The 22,674-nt window shown below is 46.2% G+C and overlaps 1 protein-coding gene across 4 annotated transcripts in view; it reads left to right on the top strand.

Moving 5' to 3' along the window:
- ASXL2 (ASXL transcriptional regulator 2) overlaps nt 1–22,674 on the top strand; it is a 114,641-nt gene that overhangs the window by 29,265 nt on the left and 62,702 nt on the right. Inside the window, exons 3-5 of one of the 4 annotated variants that reach the window (XM_040552199.1) lie at nt 7,548–7,550; nt 15,175–15,283; nt 19,901–20,063. In XM_040552199.1, the coding sequence (XP_040408133.1) occupies nt 7,548–7,550; nt 15,175–15,283; nt 19,901–20,063 (275 nt within the window). Of the gene's footprint in view, nt 1–7,547; nt 7,551–14,107; nt 14,920–15,174; nt 15,284–15,907; nt 16,745–19,900; nt 20,064–22,674 lie in introns of those variants that run through there. The other 3 variants (XM_040552201.1, XM_040552200.1, XM_040552202.1) reach the window with 3 other exon arrangements.

The raw sequence follows: 22,674 nt of genomic DNA, 5'->3' as shown, positions 1-22,674 counted from the left end.
CCTGAACGCGTAGGATAGAAGGGCAGCAAGAGGCAACAACAGAGAATCATGGTTGTTTGAAGATAAGTAGCTGTTGTTTAAAAAATTGTTAGCTTGTCACTGAGTTTCTTTAATCTCCTTGGGTCTGTTAGTGTAAGAGTACCCAAAGAGTTGGCATCTTTGGAGGCTATCTTCCTTAGATGTTTCTCTTAATAGCCATGAATGTTCTGTTTTTTTGGGAGTTTACAGAGGAGGCTGTGTAAAAATACTAGTGTGAACTCCAGTCCACGCTTTTGCCTAAATGCTAATGAGTTAGTCTTCGAACAGGGAAGTGCATCTAATCTCAGTGAAATTAAGAGTGTGGTGCTCTGGCTGCTGCTTTTGGATATTCTTTTGAGTTTCTTATACAAAGAAACCCAAACAAACTCCTGAAACAATTTTGGAAAAAAAGCACAGAAGCCAAATTCCTTTTCACAGGTCCTGTTTGGACTAGAGATAAACGTGTTGTAACTGGCATGGTTTTGAGTTTCACCTGCCCTCCAGGTGGTGCTCGATGCGTGCCTCTTATTGACACATCTCTCCTTCCAAATGCCCTGCAAGATGCTCTGCACATCCAGCTCAGGGCACTCCTGGGGAGGCGACTTCCATCCTGAGGAGGTGGAAGCTCTGTGAGCAGGGCTGGAGCTGCTCGGTCTCTGAGCTGCCAGCTCTGTAACTTCAGACTTCCATAAGGGTTCTTAACTGGCTTCCGTTATTTCTCTCCCATTTTGCTACCTGCAAATCAGAAGCCTGCTGTACTTCTGTGCTTAGTTTGTCCTCTGTGGGCTGGTAGTGTGAGCAGTGTTTCTTCCTAACCAGTGAGGAAGAGAGTATTGATTACCCTCATCTAAAGTAAACACGGGCTTTTAGCTTCTGGGTAGTTCAGAGCGGTGTCAGGCTTGTATTATTTCTGCAGTAGCCTGTGTACTACGAAATGAGCATCCTCCTGACTGGGGGAAGATCCTCTGCTTGGTCACTCCTCAGTTCTCCTCTTGCAAGAGAGGATGAACTTGATGCAAATGACCAGCTCTCTCATTGACCAGTCTCAGAAACGTGCTGGTGGTAGGAGGAGGGAGGCTGCTTACTGCTGTGGAATATTCTTGTCTCAGTCTCATCAGCTGAGGACCAGTGAAGTGACTCTCCTTGTTCTTGGCAGAACGCTTTGCCACTAAAATATTTCACAGCTGTTCTCCAGTGCTTTGTCGATGTCCTTATCTTCTGCTGTGGAGCTAGGAGATAACACAGGGCTGGGGGAGCTAAGCTCTGTGGTTCTCAGGGCTGGCGTTCCTTCGTGGCTTGGTTCTAGTAGAGTCTTCCTCCAGCATAACTCCTCTCCAAGAAGTGAACACGGGTGCATGCACAAATACCCCACAGCACAGTGCAGGGCTGGGAGGGGGCTTCAGAAGGATGCAGGGGTTTTAAAGGTTTTTAAATTTTGGAAAGGGTGAAGTTCCTATTGATCCCACTTAAACTGGGTGTGAGGACAAATTATCTCAACAGGGAAGGGAATCTCTGTAAAAGCTGCTTCTGTCAAAACTGCTGGATTTACCTCTTTGTGAAAGCCGCTCTTTAAAGCGGTTGTGAGCCTACAGTAAAAGTCTAGGGAAAAAGTCTCATATGGAGAAAATCGATTGGGGAAAAAAATTCATTATCTTAAAAAATGGTAAAACTGAAACTGTCCACCGACGGAAGAGACATGCATCCTGTGTCTGGCAGATAGCGTGACAGCCTCTTGCTCTTGCTGCTGGCTGGGGCTGTTGCACGTGGAGCTTGTGCCTGGCCCTTCTGGAGAGGGAGCTTCCCCTGCCTGGGAGGGAACTGCACAAAACTTGGCTGCCCTGCAAGTCCACTATGAGGGTGTAAATCTTGGGTACGAGTACACTGATCATTTTACCTCCCAAAAAGCAGGTCTTGTAACTCATTTCCCCTGTAGGTTCTGAAGTCCTCCAGTGTTTTCACAAGTCCAGAGGATGGTCAGTGTGGTCTTGAATCCTTCAAAACACTCCATAATGGCTTTGGACACTTGCTTTCAAGAAATGAAGTGTTTCCGTCAGCTCAGTCTGGTTCTTGTCATAACTTTAGTTGAGAAACATTTATGTGCAATTGCCCACCTTTTAGACATGCTTGGCTCATGTGCAGAATTATCTTGGTAGAACTTCTGAGATAGTCCATGTGGTGATTTCTTGGAGGAAGCATGCCCAGAGAGAAATTCCAGTTATTTCAAGTTAAGCAGTAAGTTAGATTCACAGTTCTAAGCGCAGAGTGTGGCCTGTATAGTGCATGGTATAACCAACTAAGTTCTCTTGGGAGAACCGAAACCCAGAGCACTTGGATTTGCTTCTGAGCCAGCGCTCCTGCTCTCGGGAGAGGCACCCTTGGGATGCCCGGTTCTGTTCTGTCAGGTCACCTCCGGAGCTCGGGATCACGGAACAGCTGGGGCTGGAAGGGACCTCCAGAGGTCATCTGGTCACAACGAGGGCTGTGCTTTGCATGCGGTAGGTGAAGTCCTCGGTTTTGGTAGCAGGTAATTATTTGGCAGTCCAAATAATCCTAGGCTGGCTGGGGCTGGGGGCACCCCTGGGTGTCCCTGTGTCACCCTCCCTCGCCCCAGCAGGGCCATCGTGAGCAGGGTGCCCAGCCCTCCAAGGAGGAGACTCCAAATAATTGCAAGATCAGAGTTGCATCACCTGGGGAAAATCACTTGAGGTGGGAAGTAGCTTTGGGTTATAGGCATGTGCAAAAGAGATTTTGGGATGAGTGTCTTCATCCTTGATCTCCAGTGCCTCACTGGACATACATGTCCGTAGTCAAAATACTAAGGAAAGAAATTGCTATGCCGTCTGCTTGCTGCCTCTTTTTAATGAAGATCTGCACACTGACAGCTTAAAGTTGTCGGTATTTTGAAGAGCTATTTCTGCTGATGAGCTGTTACGGAGAGCTCAACTTCTGACAAAGGAAACCTGCACAGGTCAGAACAGCCTTTGCTGTATTGCTCTTAAAATGGCTCCAGGCCATTTGATATGTTGGTGAACTCATATCTAGTTTTTTTGTCCTCTGATCTGATCCGAGCGCTGAGAAGTACCTGTGAGGCAGTACCTGAGAGGGGAAGCAAGGACCAGGAGGTTTGTATCTTCTGCTCCTGTTTCCTGCCTTGGTTCCTCATGGCAGCAGGAAGCTGTAAAACTGGAAAGCAGTGTGCTGAAGCTAGAAAGGTTATTTAAAGTGTACTTTCCTGCCTCTGCTCTGTCAGGAGCTTGGCTGGAAAGGGGTGAATGAGGTGGGAACGGCATATGCCTGGGAGGACCTTTCAGGCCTGCTCACAGAGTGACTGTTCCCACTGCTACGTCCTCAGCAGGACACTCGTGCTTCTATGATGTTCTGACACTAGCTAGCCATGCAGCTCCTTAACTGCAAATGGAGCACGCCAGCAAACTGTCCTGGTGGCAGCCGGTTCTGCTGGCATCAGCCCTCACCTGCCCCATGCTGCGGAACCCCCGTGGGGAGGAGGTGCTGGCAGGACTTGGGTTCAGTGGCCCATCGAGGGTGCAGCAGGCAGCAGGTTTGGCACACTTGGTTTGTTTGCTGTATTAATTCATCCAAATAAAGCTTTACACAACTCCATAAAATCAGATTTAGATCTAAATTTGCCTGGTGATTGCTGTGGCGTCTCACAACGTGAGGGTCAGGTGACACAAAGCTTGCAAAAAAAGTCGTCTCTGTAGAGTGGTCTAAAGTATTTGCAACTACTTGCTGTTGGTAACCACACCAGGAAGCTTCTGGAGCTCGCTCTGCTTGTACCGCAGTACATTTCAAAGCTATTTTATCCAAGGCTGCTTTTCAGAATGTGGTGGTTTGGTTTCTGGTGTGTTCATTTCTGCTGATAGCTTACATATGATGGAGCCAGACTTCGTGGAGGAGCCCAGTGCTAGACTGAGAGGCAATGAGCACAGACTGCAGGGTGGGAGATTTGGATTAGATAGGAAAAAATTTTCACTATGGGGTGACAAACCACTAGAGCAGGGCCACGGAAGGTTTTTCCCTGTACAGGAGGTGTTCAGAGCTGGGCTGGACGAAGCCCTGAGGCACTTGGAGTGCTCCTGCTTTGAGCTGGAGGTTGGGCCTGTGACCTCCAGAGGTTCCTCCCAACCTCCAGAGGTTCCTCCCAGCCTGAATTGCTGCAGTTCCTGATTCCCAGCCTCGAGCTCCGGGGGAGAAGCGGCCTTCTGGCCTCAGTGCCTCTTGTAAGACTGAGTCATTGCGATACCTCAAAGCCTTTACAGGCTTCTTTGTGGAAAGAGTGCAGTTAAAAGTGCTGTTTCTCATGGGTGACCGGAGGTATGATACTCCAAATAGATCGTGCTGGGTTAGTACAAAACAGCTTTGCTCTTCCTCCCTTTCAGTGTGCGAAGTTGCAAGTTTTGGGCTGGCGTGGAAGGCCCTGTAGCTAGCTGAAGCCGTCAGCTGACAAACATTTAAATTACTTTACAAAATCTTTAATCCACAGTTTCTTTGAATTTAATCTTCCAATGACCTGGAACATTCGGGGTTCAAGTTGTATAGGTTCAGTAATATTGAGTGTGTGTCGGGGGAAATAAGGCAGGGCCTTTCACACTTCATTCCTGAGAGCCACCAGGGTTGGGTTATCTCCACCTCTCTGCTGTTTCTAGTTAGATTGTTTTCATTCTGCTGGAAGATAGATACTATAAAATGTCCATAAAGGTATTGCTGACCTCTTTACATCTGAAATGTGGGAGTCTTTCCCGATGGGAAATGGGCATTTGTTGGAAGCAGGTGCGTTAGCACCAGCCTTGCAGGCTGGCTTTAATTGCAAGCCTCTTCTTCAGCTTGCTTCTGTTAATTGCTGTAAGTGCTCAAGAGAAGGGCTGGCAGAAGCAGAGGGCAATAACTGCTGGTACAGTAAGGTCTTGCATTTTTTTTTAGTCAGTTACAAAGCTGGATTTGGCTTTTTCTGAAGAAAATAACCAACTATCAGCTTATTTTCAACTGAAGTTCACCAGAACATCACATTGTTTGAGGTACTTGTGACGCCTTTTGTAGCGAAGTGGAATTTCTGTAAAGTACAGGCTAAAGCCATTTTGGGTCAAATGGCTGCCAGCATTCATCGCATCTGAGGGCCTCAGGTGGTGTTTTGTGGAGGGAGGGTGTTCTGGGCTGTGTTTTCGGGTAGCTTTTCACTAGGGCTAGCGGTACGTATGGCGAGGGGCCTTGCGGCCTTCCGTGGCTGCTGTCATTTGGGGTTCTGCTACCGGGGCTCTCCCTGAGGCCCATCTTCTGCCAGCCGAGTGCTCGGCCTCTACCAGCCGCAGGTGACCTCTGGTGCTTATTAAAGGCTTTCTTTGTGCTGGAACCCCCCGTTGGTCATTCCTGTTCATCTGCAGGGCAGTGGGAATGGCAACCTGCAGGCCACCAAGTCTGTCAGGTTTGTTTCATGAATCTTTGCAGGCAGTGCCCGTACTTCACCTCGAGCCTGCCTTGTTGGCTTGTAGGCCACAGAATGAAACGCTGTTGATCCTGAGGGACGCTTTGGATCTGGCAAACCCCACAGGACTCTGCCTCATTAGTGTTTAAAGAAGCATCGAAGTCATCAGCTCCGCACCACACAGTATCTGCAGAAGGATGGAGATGAGTTGGTAGATGATGTAAATAATGCATGTAGGGAAAAATGTTGGTTTGAAAAAAAGTAGTTTGAAGACTTATGGAATCATAGAATGGTTTCGGTTAAATGATCTTTAAGGTCCCTTCTAATTCCAACTGTGAGGTTGGAATTCAAGAGGATGGCTATATAGAAAGAAGTTGAAGAGGATGAAGAAGAGTAGGAAGAGGTGAAGAGGATGGTTATATAGAGAAGAGGTGAAGAGGATGGTTATATAGAAAGATCATGTTGTTACCATTAGCAGGAGATGCGTTCATTATGTTAGGAGAAAGTCCAGCCAGGTGACTTTCCATAGCAGTTACTTACATAAAGGTATCAAATCCCTGACTAACCACATCTTCCACTTCTCTCATCCTGAGACTAGGATAGTAGCAGGTTTTGCTGGCTCCTCAAAATAAAGCTATACATCCATTTCTATCATGTGGAAGTGTAACGGCTATTGCAGGGAGAAACGTGGGGTGTAATACTCCAGCAATGAGCACTACAGGCATCTAAAAAGTTGGCATTCTCTTCTAGAAAACACAGGTCTTCTAGAAAACACAGGAGCTGAGATCTCAGCAAGCAGCTAGATGTAGAATTTACCTTCAGTTTGAACCAGCCCATGGCCCTGTAGCAGAGAGACAGAGTGGGGGGACACCAGAAACTTTGAAGTCTTAATTCTGTGCCCCAGAAGCCTTAGAGGGAGGTTCCTCTATATGAATTTGTCCTTTAAAACCAGAAAGTGCTAATCATTTATCTGTGTGCCCCTTGAGGGCCTATGCAGAAGTACCTTACACATGGACACTGTTAAGGTGAAGCTAATCAAGGACTATAAACCTGAAACTTTTGCTTACACATGTAAACAATATCTAAGGGCTTTTTGATCTCATCCAGGACTCAGTGTATGACGTCAGAATCTAGTAATGTTCCTGTAGGTCAGATCCAGTTGTCATATCAGTCTTAGCAGACCAGTAATTAAAGCTTATAAAGAAAGTTCAACTTGAGCGTGTGCTGAAGAGCACTACAGCATTCTCCAGGCTGGTCCTGATCCAAGGGTCTCCAGTGCCCTCTACTACACCCTGATACAAGTGCAGCTCCATCCCAGCTCACTGTGCTCACTGGCACCACCCAGGTTTTCAGGGCACTGTGTTTTGATCTTGCACAAATTCTCAGGAACTTCAAGTGTTGGTGTTTAATAATTGGCTTTGTCACATGAAAAATCTTGTAGCCAATTCTACCCCCACCAAAAAAAAACCACCACCAAAACCAGCCCCTCCCTTCTTTCCTCCCCTCTCCCCCACCCCCCAACAGTGGCAATACTGAAAATGAGCAAGTAGTGGGTTAGTTTGCATTACTAATGACTTGGCCAGCCCATGGATTTACCCTTGGGAACACAGCTGAGATGATGCTGTACATGTGACACAACCCAACCATTGGCTTCAGTAAATTGCTCACAGACTGTCTTGCTCCTCTGGGTTGTAGGGCTGCTGCTGTACCCACAACTGTGGGCCTAAGTTGTGAAATAAAAGTAAACTTCTGTATGGTGCCTGGCCACATACAGGACCTCTAAAGGGCCCACCTGACTTCTAACAGAAGTTCATTAACTGGGGGGGTTGGAAGTTACCTGGGATCGGTGTATCTATGCCAGCTCCTTGGAAAGTAAGCTGAAAAAAAGCCTGACGGGTGCATGTCTTCTACACCCGCTTATGTGTATGATAGAGCCTAGCTGTAGTATTGCTGCGGATCTGCCCAAAGCTTTCTTAATTTGGTTCTGGTGGATGGGGAGGAGGGTTCGTATTAATGGTTAGACAATTGTTTTGCTAAAGTTTTTAAAGGGGTGTTTCTCTCCTTTTTTTGGGTTGCACTCCAACTCCAGAAGGTAAGAACCACTGCTGATTGTTCTAAAGCTACTGTTCTGTATTAACGCAAGCTGCAAAAGCCTTAATTAAAAGAGCAACTGCTTGTTTCACACAGACTTAGAAACAAAGAAATAGTAGTAAAACTAGTGTTAATGCTTCTCTTACGTTAATCTACCTTTCCTGCATGCAGTTTGCATTAGCCTTTGAGTGTAATGCAAACATGAAATCTTAATCTGCTTGCAAGTCTGTGGAAAATACCAGGCTAATAGCATGTGAGTGCTTAGTGTCTCATAAATTAACGTTGCTGTCTGCAGTCCTGAATTTGTGGGGAGGGGGTGCTTGATTTGCATGATGTTTTTGTGCGTCTTTGTCCCGGGGTCATTTGGCAGTGTATATGGGGTAAAACAATCTAATGCATAGAATAAAACTGCTTTTCTAAATCATAAATTTGTGTTAACAAACTTCAAGTCGGTACTGTGGTATCTGCTTACGATCTCTCTCTCCTCTGACACTTCAGTAGGTCTAAACCTATTGTTTTTAAAAATCGTATTTTAATTTACTAATAAGCCAAAAGCTATTTGTGTGAATGTCTGATTCAAATGGAAAGTGGGGAAGAAGGGATGCTCAAAAGAACAAAACAGGGAAAACCCTCACCCTTAAACACAGCCGAGTCTGGGCCTTTTATCGAGTTCCGTGCACTTGCAGTGACAATGTGAAACGAAGGTGCTCGCTGTCAGATGCACTTTATATTAAGCTTCCATTCAGAGCAGAGGATAATTAACTCTTCCGTGGTGTCCGGGTTGCTGAGTGCTACCACGCTGCCCTGGTGTAACAGAACCGACTCTGTGCGGTGTTCCTGTGCGAGCCGCGGCAGCAGGTGCCGCCTCTGTCTGCAGGCTGCTCTGGAGCCAGAGGTGGTGGTCCTGTGGTGGGAGCTGCTGGGCCTGCACCCAACTGAACGCTGCTGGTGTGCACGGAGGAATAGCGTAAACGACACATGAAAAATGGAGCTTTAATATAAAGTAGCCTTTCGATAGATAAATGCACCTTGCACGATGTTCTGAGTGCAAGTGTGAGTTCAAATACTGCACGGATGAAAATTTTTTAGGGTTTCAATCTAGCATCCCATCCATAGATGACCGAACAGAAATGATTCGGTCACATTTTGTTTTCAAATCAGAACAAATCCCCTTGCTCCCCGAGGTTGCAGGGGTAAGGCTGATTGGAAAGGATTACGTAGTGGAATTGAAAGTGTGGAAAGAAAAATGCTCTCACCTCCTTCTCCCATTGAACAGGCAGCTGCTCGCAATAGAGATGTCTCATCTTAACCTTGTGTGCATTTACCATTTTCAAACCCCTTTTTCCCTGCTCAGTCTGAAGAAGCTTTGAATTTAATGTGGAATGTAAAATGCCATGATATGATGAAGGCTTAAGTTTGGCAATTCTCAGAAGGAGGACTTGGTATGTACGCGGCCACTGGAAAAGCGAAGTAGCTTAGAGAAATGCTCGGAGGGGTGACAGCTCGGAATGTGTATTTCGTATGCCATTGGCCTCATAACTACCTTTTAGCTATGAAGATTGTTATTAACCTGTTTTAGCCCTTTCAGCAATCCAATGAAGTAAGTGGAGTATGTGCCCGCTCTGCAGGCAGAGCACCTGTCACTTCTGCTGGTTGATTAATTTTGAGACGAAATTTTTGATTCATTAATGAGATGAAAGTGCAGCTATGGAAATGTTAATATTCAAAATACAATAAATATTTAGAAGCTACCAGAAACCCTTGTTTGGTCATCAATATACAAACTAGTTCATGTAGCAGCCACAGGTTTATATTTATAAACAGTTTATAAGTATAAATAGACTTGTAAGTTCCAATAAATCTGTTAAATTTGATGTTTCTAACAGGGCAGTTAGTGTTAGACGAGAATAATTCCTAAAATGTGATTTTCAGTGGAAAGCGCTGCTGAGAACAGCAATGGTAGGAGAATGGCTGGGAACAAGGTAACAGAACAGACACTTCACAGGCGCTTAATGTTTGTCCCAACACAGAGTAAGGAAATGGTTCTAGAGAGGCTCATGGAGTACCACTCTTTGGGCTGACCATAAATGTTGTGTATAGCTGTCTAGCCAAAAGATTTGTGCCTGCTCTGATAACAATAAATAATACAGAGTTTAAGAATATGTTTGCTCAGCCTGTTCACTGTGCTGGGTGGTCACCTGGTAAGTATTGGTGAGTACTTGCTTTATTGGACCTCTCAAGCAGCATCTGTAAGTGCAAATTTTCTTGGTGCTGTACTTTAATGCCTACGCGTGCGCTAAAACCGTGTCTCTTGCTGCTCGTGAAGGTAGCTTTGCCTGGGTGGATGTGTTACTCCCAAGTTTTTCCCAAGTTGAAATACACTGCAAGGAAGGGTAATGCATAGGATGTGGAAAAGTACAGTGGTTTAAGGCTTCCAGCAGAGAACAAGTCTGCGTTGCCTGGTTTTATATCAAGCTCCTAGGTGTGAGCATGGTTTACGGTCCCTGCTCTGACACCGTGAGTTTGCTGCCAGTCTTTCTTTGCAGCCGGGTGATCAGAGAGGCAGGGTCTGGTGAACTGAAGCCGTGCTCTTCCCCTCCCTTGAATTAAGAAGTAAAGCAAGAACTGAAGGCAGCCGCTCCAGTTGCTGAGTGACAGGAGCAACAGAGGCATGCACCAGCTCAGGCTGGAGCTGGCTGTAGGCAGAGCCCCAGCCGGGATCCTCTACCTGCTCTCCACAAAACCTGCCAGCTGGATCACTGTTGTGCAGCCTCTCAGCTATGTGGAAGCCTAATGTGAAATGTTACGTTTTTTTCATGCTATTCGAGTAGTACATGTGATGTAAAAATCTTTATGGACTGAAAAACCTGCTGGAATGAATACTGGAACTGCTTATTTAGCCGTAAAAAAAAAAAAAAGTGTATATATATGTAGGCTGCTTAATGTTTTAATAAAAACATCATGTGTAACTTTTCATATAGTAACTACTTTTTGGGGGAAATTCTATTATTTAATTTTACAGTTCAGTAAAATACTAAGTGTGCCCTGTCTACGTGAAGTATCTTAATCCATGTGCGTGGATTTACATTTTAAAAAAAACACCTCATTAAAAAAAAAAAAACACCACCTCTCTTCTAGCTCCATGCCGTAGAAGTGAGTTTGGCATTGTGCCTACTTTGTTGAACAGTACGCATCCCACGCCAGCTAAGGATGCTGCACATGGAACCAAGGAGAATGTCACTTGGGTTCATAAACACTCCCGTGTTTCCAGAAACAAACCAACCCCCAAGAGCCATGCCTTACGCCTTGTAGCAGCGGAGGGGTTACAGGACCTTGTGCTACTTGCATTCACATTCAGCGCTTGTTCTTAAACTGCTAGTGTGCAAAATACCTCATCTGAGAGTGGCTTTGCTGCCCACCAGCTCCTTGGGGTGCAGTCGCTGTTAAGTGTGCGCATGTGAATGCAGAGGGGACTGTGGGGATGGGGGAATACGGGAACTCAACACATGAGAAAAGCGAAAGTTAGTCTTAGCTCATTTTGGAAGATTCTTTGTGTGGAAACTTAAAACAAAAAGCCTGTAAAGAGGGCAGGGAGGAGGGGAGAAGCAAGCCTCTGTGTTTCTTGATCATCAGCTCATCAGAGGGTGGTGGAGAGGAATGCTGTTAGAAGGACAGCGTGTGACTGTTTCCGGGAAACTTTGGTATTCAGTGTGGGTGTACCTTATTTTCTCCTTTCACGGTAACTCTACACGTCCATGAGGCAATATACTGTGTCAAGCCAATTTTCTGTAGATAGAACAAGAGCCTGCAACGAGCCTGTCCTCAAAGCAGTCACGTAATTTCTTTGTGAGCTGGGAACATTTGAGCAACTGCACCTCAAACCCCTGATCTTCAAGCCAAGAACCACAACTTGAGCTTATTTAGAGTCCAAGGTCATCGATGGGAGTGATTGCAAAGCTGGAGACTGCTTCAGTTCAGAAGATCCAGAAATGAGTTAGGGGCTTGCTCTCCAGAAGAGAAGGAGTGTAGCAATAGGGACCTCGTCATGTCATAGAGCTGAGGTCTTCTGAAGGCTGAATCCTGTTCTGAGACCTCTAAAATGCCTTGCGCGTTAACGGCACCACATGGTCAGCAGTACCCAGCTGACTATGGCTCCATACACGCAGCAGTATGGGGGCAATGGAAGGGACTGAAGTGAAATAGCAGATAGTGATGCCTCTGGAGCAGCATCTTCCCATTGAGATGCTTCTCTAACTACCGGTTTTGAGGTCGAGTGATGGGAACCATCAGAAGTGGCTGATGGCCTTTGTTTTTTTTTTTTTTTTTTTTTTTTAAAAAAAAGACAAGCCCCAGAAATAACAGCATAATAGCAGCTGATTCCTAAGGCTATTTTTAGACAGTTACTGCATTTAAAATCATCGCCTGGGTACCAAATGCAGGTATTTGGAAAAAGTAATGAGTGAGTGCTATGGGGTTCTGAGCAAAGGGCAGCAGAGAGCAGATAAGGGGCAAAGTCTTTCCCATCAGAGGGGAAGGCTGCATCTCCAGGAATAAATAACCACCACCCCACTGCACGTTTATTTGTTAGCAAACTGTCAGCTGTGGGTTGAGGGTTGTAATAATGCAATATCTCTTGTCAAAGAAACCTGCCCAGAGCACTTTCCCATGGGATTCAGGCAAGTTCAGCAGAGCCCCGCTGGTTGGGATGTCATCAGAATGCTGCTGCGAGCACCTCGGCTCATTTTCCAGCCTCTTTCTTTCCCTTGGCCTTGTGACCGTGCTGGGTACGTGTTTTCCAGAGCAGAGGCTTGTGTGTCAAATGGAGATCTGGAGCTGTTCAGCTGGGAGCTGCTGTCAGGGCAGCTCAGAAGCTCCATGGTGGTGGCTACTCCTCTGCTCCACGGCCGTGCGCTGGTGTCGGGGCGGCGCGGATGGAGCGACGGTCCTGGAGGAAAGGTGTTCCTATGGGAAGGGCTCGTCCGTGGTCGCTCACAGAGGCAGAGAGGATGCAATATGACACGAGGACCACGTATCTTATACCCAAACAGAACCCAAACTTATGAAAGTTACGTGGGGTTTGTTGACTGACTTTAACTTTTAAAATTTTCCCAATAAGGTGCATGAAAGGCTCGAACAATGTTAGATTTGTGCCAGATCTCTAAAGAGCGTATAGAGGAAGACAAGTACCTGTAGACAGGTGAATGCAAGAAGAAATTAAAGCAAAAGTGATGGATAAGCTGTTAAACAATGGAATCGAGCAGGAATAGTATAGGTGCCAAACAAGTATAGTTTTTGTAAAGATAGGTCCTGCCAAGACTTCATTCCTTGGTGAGCTTCCAGAGCATAGCTTTGCCTAGACTTCTGTAAAATGCTTGACTTAGCGTTGATTTTCTGCCTTGATCCAGTTTTTAAGAAGAACGTACTCAGCGAACGAAAGGTCAGGTACGTGGCAGGCTTCTCGTCACCGTCTGAGACCTTTACTGAGTGCGGGCACGCGTCGGCACGCTCGGTGCTCTTCAGTATGCGCTCAGTGATCCAGAAATACGAAATTCTGATCATTTTCTAGATGCAGCAGCAGGGGGAGAAAGCTGATGAGCAGTGGTGGGAGAAGGACAGGAATAGTGTTTGTACTGCCATGTAGAGCTGGGCCAAGCGTGGCTCGCACACACATTCGCTCAGCTGTGTCATGTCCATGTCGGCATTCACGCGAGAGAACTGCAGGCAGCAGGCGTAGCAGTGTGTGCTGAGGCACTGCTCTGCACCTCTGCCTTAATGCCGTGGGGGCTGTTTCTTGACCTTTTACATGGAATAATTTAGGTTAGGAAGCGGCCATCTGGTCCCATGAACCACCTGATAACGCACGGCTCATGTCCGTGGCTCTGAATCCTCGCCCCTGCCACCGGCACGTGGTGCCCCCTCCCTGAGCATCCCACCGGCCGGCTGGAGCTGTGGTCCCCCGGCAGGGGCTGAATTCTCAGAGCACTGCAGTTAGTACGGATGGGATTGGGTCTAGCAATGTAAATATTAGCTGCCCTCCGGGGACAGTGATTCTCCTGTGGTTTGTGAGCTGCTTTATCTCAGTCCTGGGCCCCCAGCACCGAGAGCTGGGCCCAGCAGGGAGAGCCCAGGCCGGGGCCCCCAGGGTGCTGCCGGGCCCGGAGCCCCCGTGCTGTGAGGAGAGGCTGCGAGAGCTGGGGCTGCTGGGCCTGGAGCAGAGGAGGCTCCGGGGGAGCTCCCCCATGGCCGTCAGTACCCGCAGGGAGGTGCGGAGAGGCCGGAGCCGGGCTCTGCTCAGCGGTGCCCAGGGCCAGGCCCAGAGGCCCCGGGCCCAGCCTGGAGCCCCGGCGGCTCCCCCTGCCCCTCAGGCAGCACTGCTGGGCCGGGCGGGTGCCGGAGCCCTGGCACGGGCTGCCCCGAGAGGGGCCGGGGGCTGCTCCTTGGAGAGCTCCCCGAGCCCAGGGCCGTGGGGCTGGGCACCCTGGGGTTATTGATGCAGCATTCCCTGTGTGCCTCCAACTGCACGTTTGTACCCCACCTGTGCAAAGGAGCCCTGGAATCTATTCCAGGATGTCAGCTTCTGCTCCTGTTAGAATTCAGTAATGGAGCTAAGCTGCTTTGCTGCTGTTTTGTCTAACCTGGAGCAAGCGCGTGCTGCCTGAGCCGTCAGAGGTCTGGGCTCTGCCTCACCTCTATCTCCATTTCCTGCCAGGGCTCATCTCACTGCTCGTGATGCAGATTTGTTTGAATATTTATAGCAAAGCATACTGCAAATGAGTAGCAATCTCGCCGTAGCTTCCACTCAGGAGTTTTGGCCATTCAGTCACAAATTTAGGATTTCAGTCAATCTGATGGTTCCAGTACGAGCCTTTGTGACAAGATATTGGGAGGTGAAAACTTTGCACTGAATCTTGCGTCTCCTGTGCAGGGGTAGTGCAAGATACCAGCAGCGTGCTGTACAAGCAGTGGCAGCTGTTAAATAGCGTGTGTGATCTGCCTGACCCAGCAACGGGAACAAAAGTTACCTGTCTTCTGTGCCCACTGATTCTGCTTCTGTCTGCAGTGGGATAGCTTAAAAAACAAACAAAAAAACCCCCACCAGCACAGGGAAAAGGATGGAGCTCCTGTTTCAGCTCCTGGGGCTGGGATTGAAGATTGCAGCTCTTTTCAGGAAATTGCTAAAATTGCAGAATTGGTTTCCATTCTCTATCCCACAACCCTCGTTTCACCACGCTGCAATTTTTTCCAGAAAACTTTAAATATCTCTGCAATCAGTAATTAGCTTGCAACAGATCTGCTCAGAGTTTCAGCTGAGCAACTTTGAGCATTTAGAGCTTTAAGAATGAACGACCATTTTGATGTTCTGCAAAGAGGTATCGGAGAGCCTGAACTTGGGGGTTTTTTGTTTGTTTGCCTATTTTCTGGAGCTGGAGCGTGGGTTCGTTGGATTGGTTTCACTGTTGCTTGTTGAGGCAGCTTCAACTTGTATTCGTGGGAATACACGTTGGAGCTGGGCTCTTCTGCCGCTGCATGCCTGGTGGTCAGGTGAGGGGCTGTGATCGTCTCCCAGCAGAAGATTAACACTGACCAGAGAAATACAAAAATTAATCCTGTGTTTTTATTTTCAGTGGGACTTCTCCTCTTGCATGCCTGAATGCTATGTTACATACAAACTCCCGAGGGGAAGAGGGCATTTTCTATAAGGTCCCGGGGCGGATGGGAGTGTACACTCTGAAGGTAAGTGTCTCAGCTGGGCAGTTTTGTTTGAATGCTAAGGTGACTTTTATTTGTTTAAAATATGTTGCATTAGGTTAATCCTGAAGAGGGAACTGTTCCTCAGTAGCATGAATTGTAGTGCAAACTATCCCTCCAAATGCAAGCATGGTCTCCTCATGCTTGCCAGCGAGCACCTGTGTGCTGAAAATACAACCAAAGTGCTCGTTTTATTTGCAATACTGTGAATAAAACTATCAGCTACCATTTGCTGATATTATTAACCCAGAAATAAAAGAATAATTAAAATTGTAATACAATTTTAGCCATATAGAGATAACATTACCTTCAGTAATCTCAATTTATATCTAGAAGTTAAAAAGTCCTTTATCCTTATTCAATTAACAGTAGGCAGAAAATACTTCAAGGGAAAAAGTGAGGATTCCTTGATTTAGCTGATTCGGTTTTTAAAGAATAATCTTTATTTGAAACTTTTTTCCCCAATTAAACTACTAGAATGAAGCCTGCTGACACTGTTCTCGATTCTCTATATATTTGAAACTGATGACAGTCAAATAAGTTAGGGTTCCTCTCACTAAACACAGAACCCCTCAGTGTATGTCTCTCTGTTGGAGCTGCTTTCCTCATCTCACCCCATGCTCCTTAGACAGCAACAGTAACTTCTAAGATGAGATTCATCTCCTAAAATATTTAAAATGGAAGAGAAATGCTTTCCTGTTCTCACCGTCTTCTGCCTCCACCCTGTAAACTGGAAAGGCACGATTCCTTGAGTACTTGCACATAAGGTGACACCAAAGGTTGTCACCTGGGAGCTGTGTGCTGGTGCTGACGTGCCATCAGAGTAGAACATCTTCAGAGCTTCCAAAGTTTCCTTTGCAAGACATCCCACAAACTTCTTTCTTTGAACGTTGTTGTGCCAAACAGAGATTGGCCTCATTTCAGTGCATTGAAGTGAAAGTATAAAACATCTTGTTGATAGGAGGATGTACGTTTAAGGTAAGGACTATCAGATACAGCCAACAATGGAGGGAAGGTAGTTGTCTTTTTGGGTCTCATTCTTACACAATTTGTTTCATTATGAAAATGTGTAAAGTTTTCTGGTTTAGGCGTAAGGAATGCAGACCTTAAGTCAAGAGCAGGAAGAAGGTGTTTTGTCAGAACGTTATGACTCAGGAAAAGATTCACATATTGTAGCAGACAAGTGGTTGAGTAATTGTCTGTGAATTCTGTGTCAGGATGTGGCCAAGCCATGCTGAAAAGTTTCAGAGAACAAACAATTCTAGATATGAAAAAAAGATCTCTTTTGAAAGATTGCGAGCGTGTTTTTGATGGGATAAGTCACAGGCAGATCCAACGTCAAGAGCTTAAACCTAAGCAAAGTCAGATTGGAAGTGAGCATGCATTTGAACAACAAAACCCATCAGAGCTGCTGTGGTAGCTCCATTTGTCATCCTCATGAGAACTGTAAGTTAAAACTGGTTATTTTTCTTAATGTTAAGCTTCAGCAAAGCTCCAATGTTATTTAACTCAGCGTAGGAATAAGTTCATTAAATGTAATGATTTGTCTTAGGCAGGAGGCTAGACTAGCAGGTCGAGTTATTCCAAAACCCTGTTGTTTCCTGCATGTCTAAGGACACAGCAGTTTTGTCGTTGTCTTTCCCTCTTTGGGGCTGTGTGATCCGGAGGTGGTAATGTTGGTGGAGTGTCAAGAAAGCCGCTGTGTCAGCCAGCCATGTCACACCATCCTCTGGTCCCCGTTGTCATGTTTGGTCCCAGTGTAATGCCAGGAGGAGAAGTTGTGAAGATGGTGGGTTCAAGGAGAAATCCTTTGGGGGATCCATTATCAATGAAAGGTGCTGGTTTGTCCATTAGAAAGCTTTGAGGAACAGGGATGGCCATTGCAGTAGAGGGAAGAAGAGCCAGGTGTCTGGTAAATCACACTGCTTAAGAGAGAAAGCTTCTGATAAAATCCCTGGCGAGTAAAGCAAAGTTGTACTTGCAGTTTTGCTGGCTCCCTGAACCGGATTATTGTGTCATTGATCCAAGTAGGAAGGAGACTGGTAGGCTGCCAGGATCTCCCTTCAGTTTTTTTTTTTTTAGATTTGATTGTAAAGATATGTAAAACAGATTAGAGAACCATAACAAAGGAGTATGTCAGTTCTGTGAAATCATGTTTAAAGGATCTGGTGTTTCTGGTGGTGGTTGCCAGGAGATGCTTCGAAGGAGAATTCCTAAGGGCAGCAAGAAATCAAACCAAATTTTTCATTAATATTTGTTAATAGGATTTTGTTGTTGCTCTTTTTTGTCCCTTTGCTTCTAGTTCTGTTATCAAGTACCTAATCCTCTACTTTCCCCAAATCTTGCCTAATTCTAGCAGTCAGCTGTGATCCGAAGCGCACCGAGCACTCCGTGCCTCGGAGCGGTGAGTCTGTTCATGGTGGTGAACAGGAACACTTCCAAGACAGAGCCCATAAGACGTGGTTTATAGCTCTCAAAAACGTGGCTACTTTCTCGACTAAGCTGCAGCGGTTTGCTTAAGGCCATGAGGCCAGGTCTTACACACAGCAGTGTGCTTTTGACAGTAATAAGCAGGGTGGATGTGGGGGACGTACAGCTTCAGGCACACCTGTGCTTGACAGGAGAGGGCTGTTTCAGTGTTTTACTGATCCTGCCTTTCAGACACAATAGCCAAGCTTTGCATGGAGAGGTGGAAGCACTGATAATATGTAATCTGATTAAAAATGCTGAGATGCCATGGGTGTGCGCTGTGGCTGAAGTGGCGTGTAACAGCACGGGTCGGCCAGCAGTGCTCCTCTTAAAGCTACAAGATGCACGTGCCCTGGTAAGGACACGTTGGGCACTTCTCCTACAGTCTGAACACTCTGCTTGGTCCCCTGGGGAAAATCAACTCCAAGCACTCTTAAATACTAAAGAATAAACCAAATTACATTATCTTTAAATACTTGTAGCAAAAGTGCTGAATTTCTAGTGACTTCTGGTATTTCAATTTCTTGTAATTTAATATTTTCCAGTGTTTGCAAGGGCTGCGTGTGCAGGATGAGCTTTCAGGGGCTGATTTTGTTTCAGGCTGTAGAGGTGTACACTAAGGTTTAGTCTTGCCTGGAAGGATTCACATTTTAAGTGAACAATTGACATATTGATGTCAATAGACAGAGAAACTGAAGGTCATGTTGTTAATTAAAAGTCAAAGTTCTTGGGAAAAACAGCTGTCATTCTTGGAAATCCAGACCAAGGCAAACAAGCAGAACCCTCATTTTCCTCCATTTCCCCATCTTATTACTTAAAAAGTTCAAGCTGGCCCTCCCCAAGGTTGGAGGGTCTTGATGGTCCATCGGTTAGTGGCTGGAGCCTTTCGGTGGTCGGCATTGTCCCGGGAACCCTCTGTGCATCTGGTTGGTACCCCCGTGCATTTTTATTTATTGCTTCCCCCGTGCTTATTATCCCATTGCATCGGAAAGGCCCGTGACTGGATTTTCTGTTCACCGGTAGCCTGGGAGATTCCAGTCTGCGGGAATATTTCTAACCTGATATTTGGAGAAGTCTGGCCAGTTCAGCTTTTACCACACGTGATAAAGACAGCGCACACCGTCTTAGGAGACACATCTATAGGAGTGGTAGCTAGACGACCAGGTGGAAGACTTTAAAAGAGGCATCTTGAAAAAATCAGAAAAATAGGTAAATGTCCCAGCTTACTAAAATCATCTTTCCAAAAGTTACGACATAAAGAAGGTTCGCTGAAAGGAGCGTGAGCATTAGGAGTAGGCAAGCTTAATTTTTACCAGCTTTGGTGACACTTGGTATAAATAGAAAGGTTCTTCTCTGCTTCTGGTGATGTCCTCTCTAGGATTGTGGTTTATAGGTAATTCTTTCTGTGCCATTAATTCTGTGTCTGCCACTGCCCTGCACTGCGTGCACGGCCCATCGGCAAGGGGCGCACCGAGGGGCTTCGGGCAGTCGGGAAGGGGTGACGGCCACGACTGAGGTCCCTGTCAGCAGATTTCAAGGTGCTGTCACTAATTAGCGCTAAGTAGGTTAAAATCGGAATGGTGCTGATCACTAGAGGGCAGTCTGGGCTTAGGTGTGGACGGGTGAACACAGCTGCTGGTGCTTTCTGCAGCCTCAAATCCTGTGTGTGAACGCACAGCCCCTGCCGGGCCTGCTGTGGCAGGGTCTGTGCCAGCAGGTCTTCCTGCTCGGGAAATTAAAGGTCTCTGGGGCTGTCGGACACCGAACCATCACGTTCTTTTTCCTCTGTCATGAAGTTCCAAAACTGACTGGCTTTCTCATTATGCAGAAGTGTGTTAGAGTTGGTGATTGAGGACAGAGGAGACAACTAAAGGGGTGTGTAAGGAAGGGTGTGCCTGTGAGGTGGTGACGAGGGAAGTGGAGAAGCCACGGCAGCGGGTATGGGCTTTATATGGACTGGCGAAAGGCGGTGTGCTTCAGAGGCTGGAAGCTAAGCAGTTCTGACGTAGCTCTCAAGCATAAAAAATCAACAGCGAGTGCTTGGTAAATAAAGCAAAGTGCTCCTTTTAAGAATGGTGTTAATTGGAGAGTTTGTCGTGGAGTGGGTAACTCGCCTGCTTGCTTCGTTTGCAGAAGGACGTTCCGGACGGGCTGAAGGAGCTCTCTGACGGCTCGGAGGAGAGCAGCGACGCGCAGTCCGACTCGCAGAGCTCCGAGAACAGCAGCAGCAGCACCAGCAGCAGCAGCAATGGGTGCACTAACAAGGACGGGAAGAAAAGCAGATGGAAAAGGAAAGGTAATTTTCCCTTCCAGGAGTGGTGATTTTAACACGGTCTCTGGTGAAGGACTTTGAGGATTTTGCCAGTCAAATCTGTTCCCTTGTACAGCCAGGCCGTTACAGTAGCCTGAGGCCTGTTTTTACTGTTCGTGCTCCTGGAGAGAACTCATGTCACAAGAGCAGCTTCACTGTCGAGGGACCCAAGGGTATCTTTAATTAGGTGTCTGTACTTACAGCTTGATGTGGGTCAGCGACCAGCATACTGTGCTTCAGACCTAGGAACAGCGGAATCGTTTTCTTTCGGGTTTTCTCTGCCATCCCCCTCCTTTCCTGAGATGACCGCACCTTTTGATTCTGGCCTATCTTGGTGATATTTGGATGCAACACTGGCTACGAGTGAGCACAGCGGCTCTGAGGTTACGGCCTGTTGTGGGAACCGAGGGGTCCCATAGGGTCTGGGCTCCAGCCCTCCTGTTCTGTCCTGCTTTGGACTCTCTTCCCTCATAAACCGAACAATGTTTAGGTATTCAAGTCAGTTGAATATTAAATCACTTACGACCTTAAATAATATGGTAAATTTCAGCAATTTTTTGAGGCTGTCTAGATTCTGGATTTTACACGAAATAATATATTTGGTATTGCAGGGGAGTACCAAGTGAAGGTAATGAATGCATTTCACTCTGATGAATACTTCTTCATCCTGATATCTTTGCCACTCCGAGGAGGCAATGTATCTTGTTGGATACTGTCATATCATGCTGTTTTACTCTCTCAGGACCAGAAGAAACGAACACTTCTCAGCCAATGCATTGCAATAGTTACATCATGTATTAGTAATAAACTTGAAGTTCCCCCTTTTACTCCCCTCTATTTCCTATGTCTGTTCATTTGACAAATATTGTCTAAATTTTCATTCTTCCTTCAAAATTCTGCTCATAAATCTGCTCATCTGTTTAGATGTCACATGCTGAATTAATAAAAAAAAATCATAATAAAATGTGAGGGTGCAACATACATTTATCAGAAATTCTTCGTTCGCTCTTTCCCTTAAGTAGAGGTAGCAGGCTGCACCTCTCCCTTCTGGGTGTTCCTGCAGAGCTCTTGGTGCAGCTGCCGATGTTACAGCTTTCCCTTTAATCTGATCCTTTCTTTTTTCCTTTTCTACACAGTCATGCACAGAATTTGCCGGCTGAAATGAAACAAAATCAAAAAAATATTTCCAATACAGTAGCATAGTCTAGTGTAAGTGGTTTTCTAAAGCCACTGAAGCCTTATTATAGAGCAGTGGGGTCCGCCAAACTCTTCTGTCCATGAGACATGTGCAAGGCTTGTGGGGACCAGACCTTGCATGGGGCTTCCCACGTAGTCACAGTGCAAGCAACAAAAAGAAAGAAATTGTTCGATAGGATTTGAGCAGTTAAAACACCAGAAAAGTGCACGTTAAAAATTTAGAAGTAGAACTTGACTACAAATTCATCCTTTTAAAAGGAAAGCTATAGGTAGTCTGGCTAAAATATTTTCATTTCTAACAAAGCCTCTCAAAATATTTGGTCAGTAAGGGGTTTTTTGGGTACATTGTCTACACCTCCAACATTATGATATTATCTAAAAATTTGAAAGGGGAACGTGAACTTGCAAGAGAAAATGTATCTTACAGTGAGATCGCAATGCTTGTGTAGCTATATTTGTATACATCTATATAAAAGTTTCATATACCCCGTTACCGAATGGCTGAACAACCAGGACCCCGTGTGGTTTGGGAACCAGAGGAAGAAGGAAGGGGGTTTGTAGACTGAAATGGGTAGCAAAAGTTACCCACACCTCAAAGCAGAGAATTTGAAAATAACAGTTTCAGGACAAATACGAAAAAGCAATTTTGAACTTCTTTGTTGTCTGATACTGATTGTTTTTAGGAATGGCATTTTGACCTTCAGCATAAAAATCGTATTTTCATGTGCTTCAATGCACTGGAGGTCAAGAACTTCAGTATTAGCAATGTAATTCTGGTCAGCGGTGTTACTGAGTGTTTTCTTTCTGTTCCTCTGAGGATTGCGTTCCTTTGTGTAACTCTTAATTATTAACAAACTTACTGCTTAGTGTCACACAGTGACCAGCTTTTGAGGGGAGATGACTTTATCCTTAAGCTTCCCTTTAAGAGACTTTTGATCAACAAAGTGTGTGTTTGCTGAACCAGGGGTGGCGTTTCTGCGCAGTTAATTAGGGCTGTGGATGTATTGAGCCTCTTCCAGACCCAGGGGAGCTCCGTGGAGCCTGGATTTCACCTGTGCTAACACGGTACTGCAGGAGTGAAAACTGAAGCGCAGTCAACCTGTGTGTACAACCCAGTTTCAATCCCGTAAGCTGGCTGGCAGTATCTATAGACAAACCCTTTCCGAGTCCGTGCATCCCGCCTCCTGCCCACAAGTGCATCCCATATTTCGGCCGTTATGGGTCTGCGATGGATGCAAACGGAGGAGCTCCGCCACGGCTGGCTGCTTCTCTTGCCTCTGGGTTTCATGTCTTACAGTTACACGGGAGCGAGCAGCGGTGGTGGAAGCTGCCCGACCTTTGTGGGACGCACAGATGCCCTACTGGGGGGCGCTTGTTTCACCATCTACGCTCTGCTCTT

This window comes from Cygnus olor, chromosome 3, assembly GCF_009769625.2.
Source record: "Cygnus olor isolate bCygOlo1 chromosome 3, bCygOlo1.pri.v2, whole genome shotgun sequence".
NCBI classification, from domain to species: Eukaryota; Metazoa; Chordata; class Aves; order Anseriformes; family Anatidae; genus Cygnus; species Cygnus olor.
This window is presented reverse-complemented; position numbering and strand designations above follow the sequence as displayed.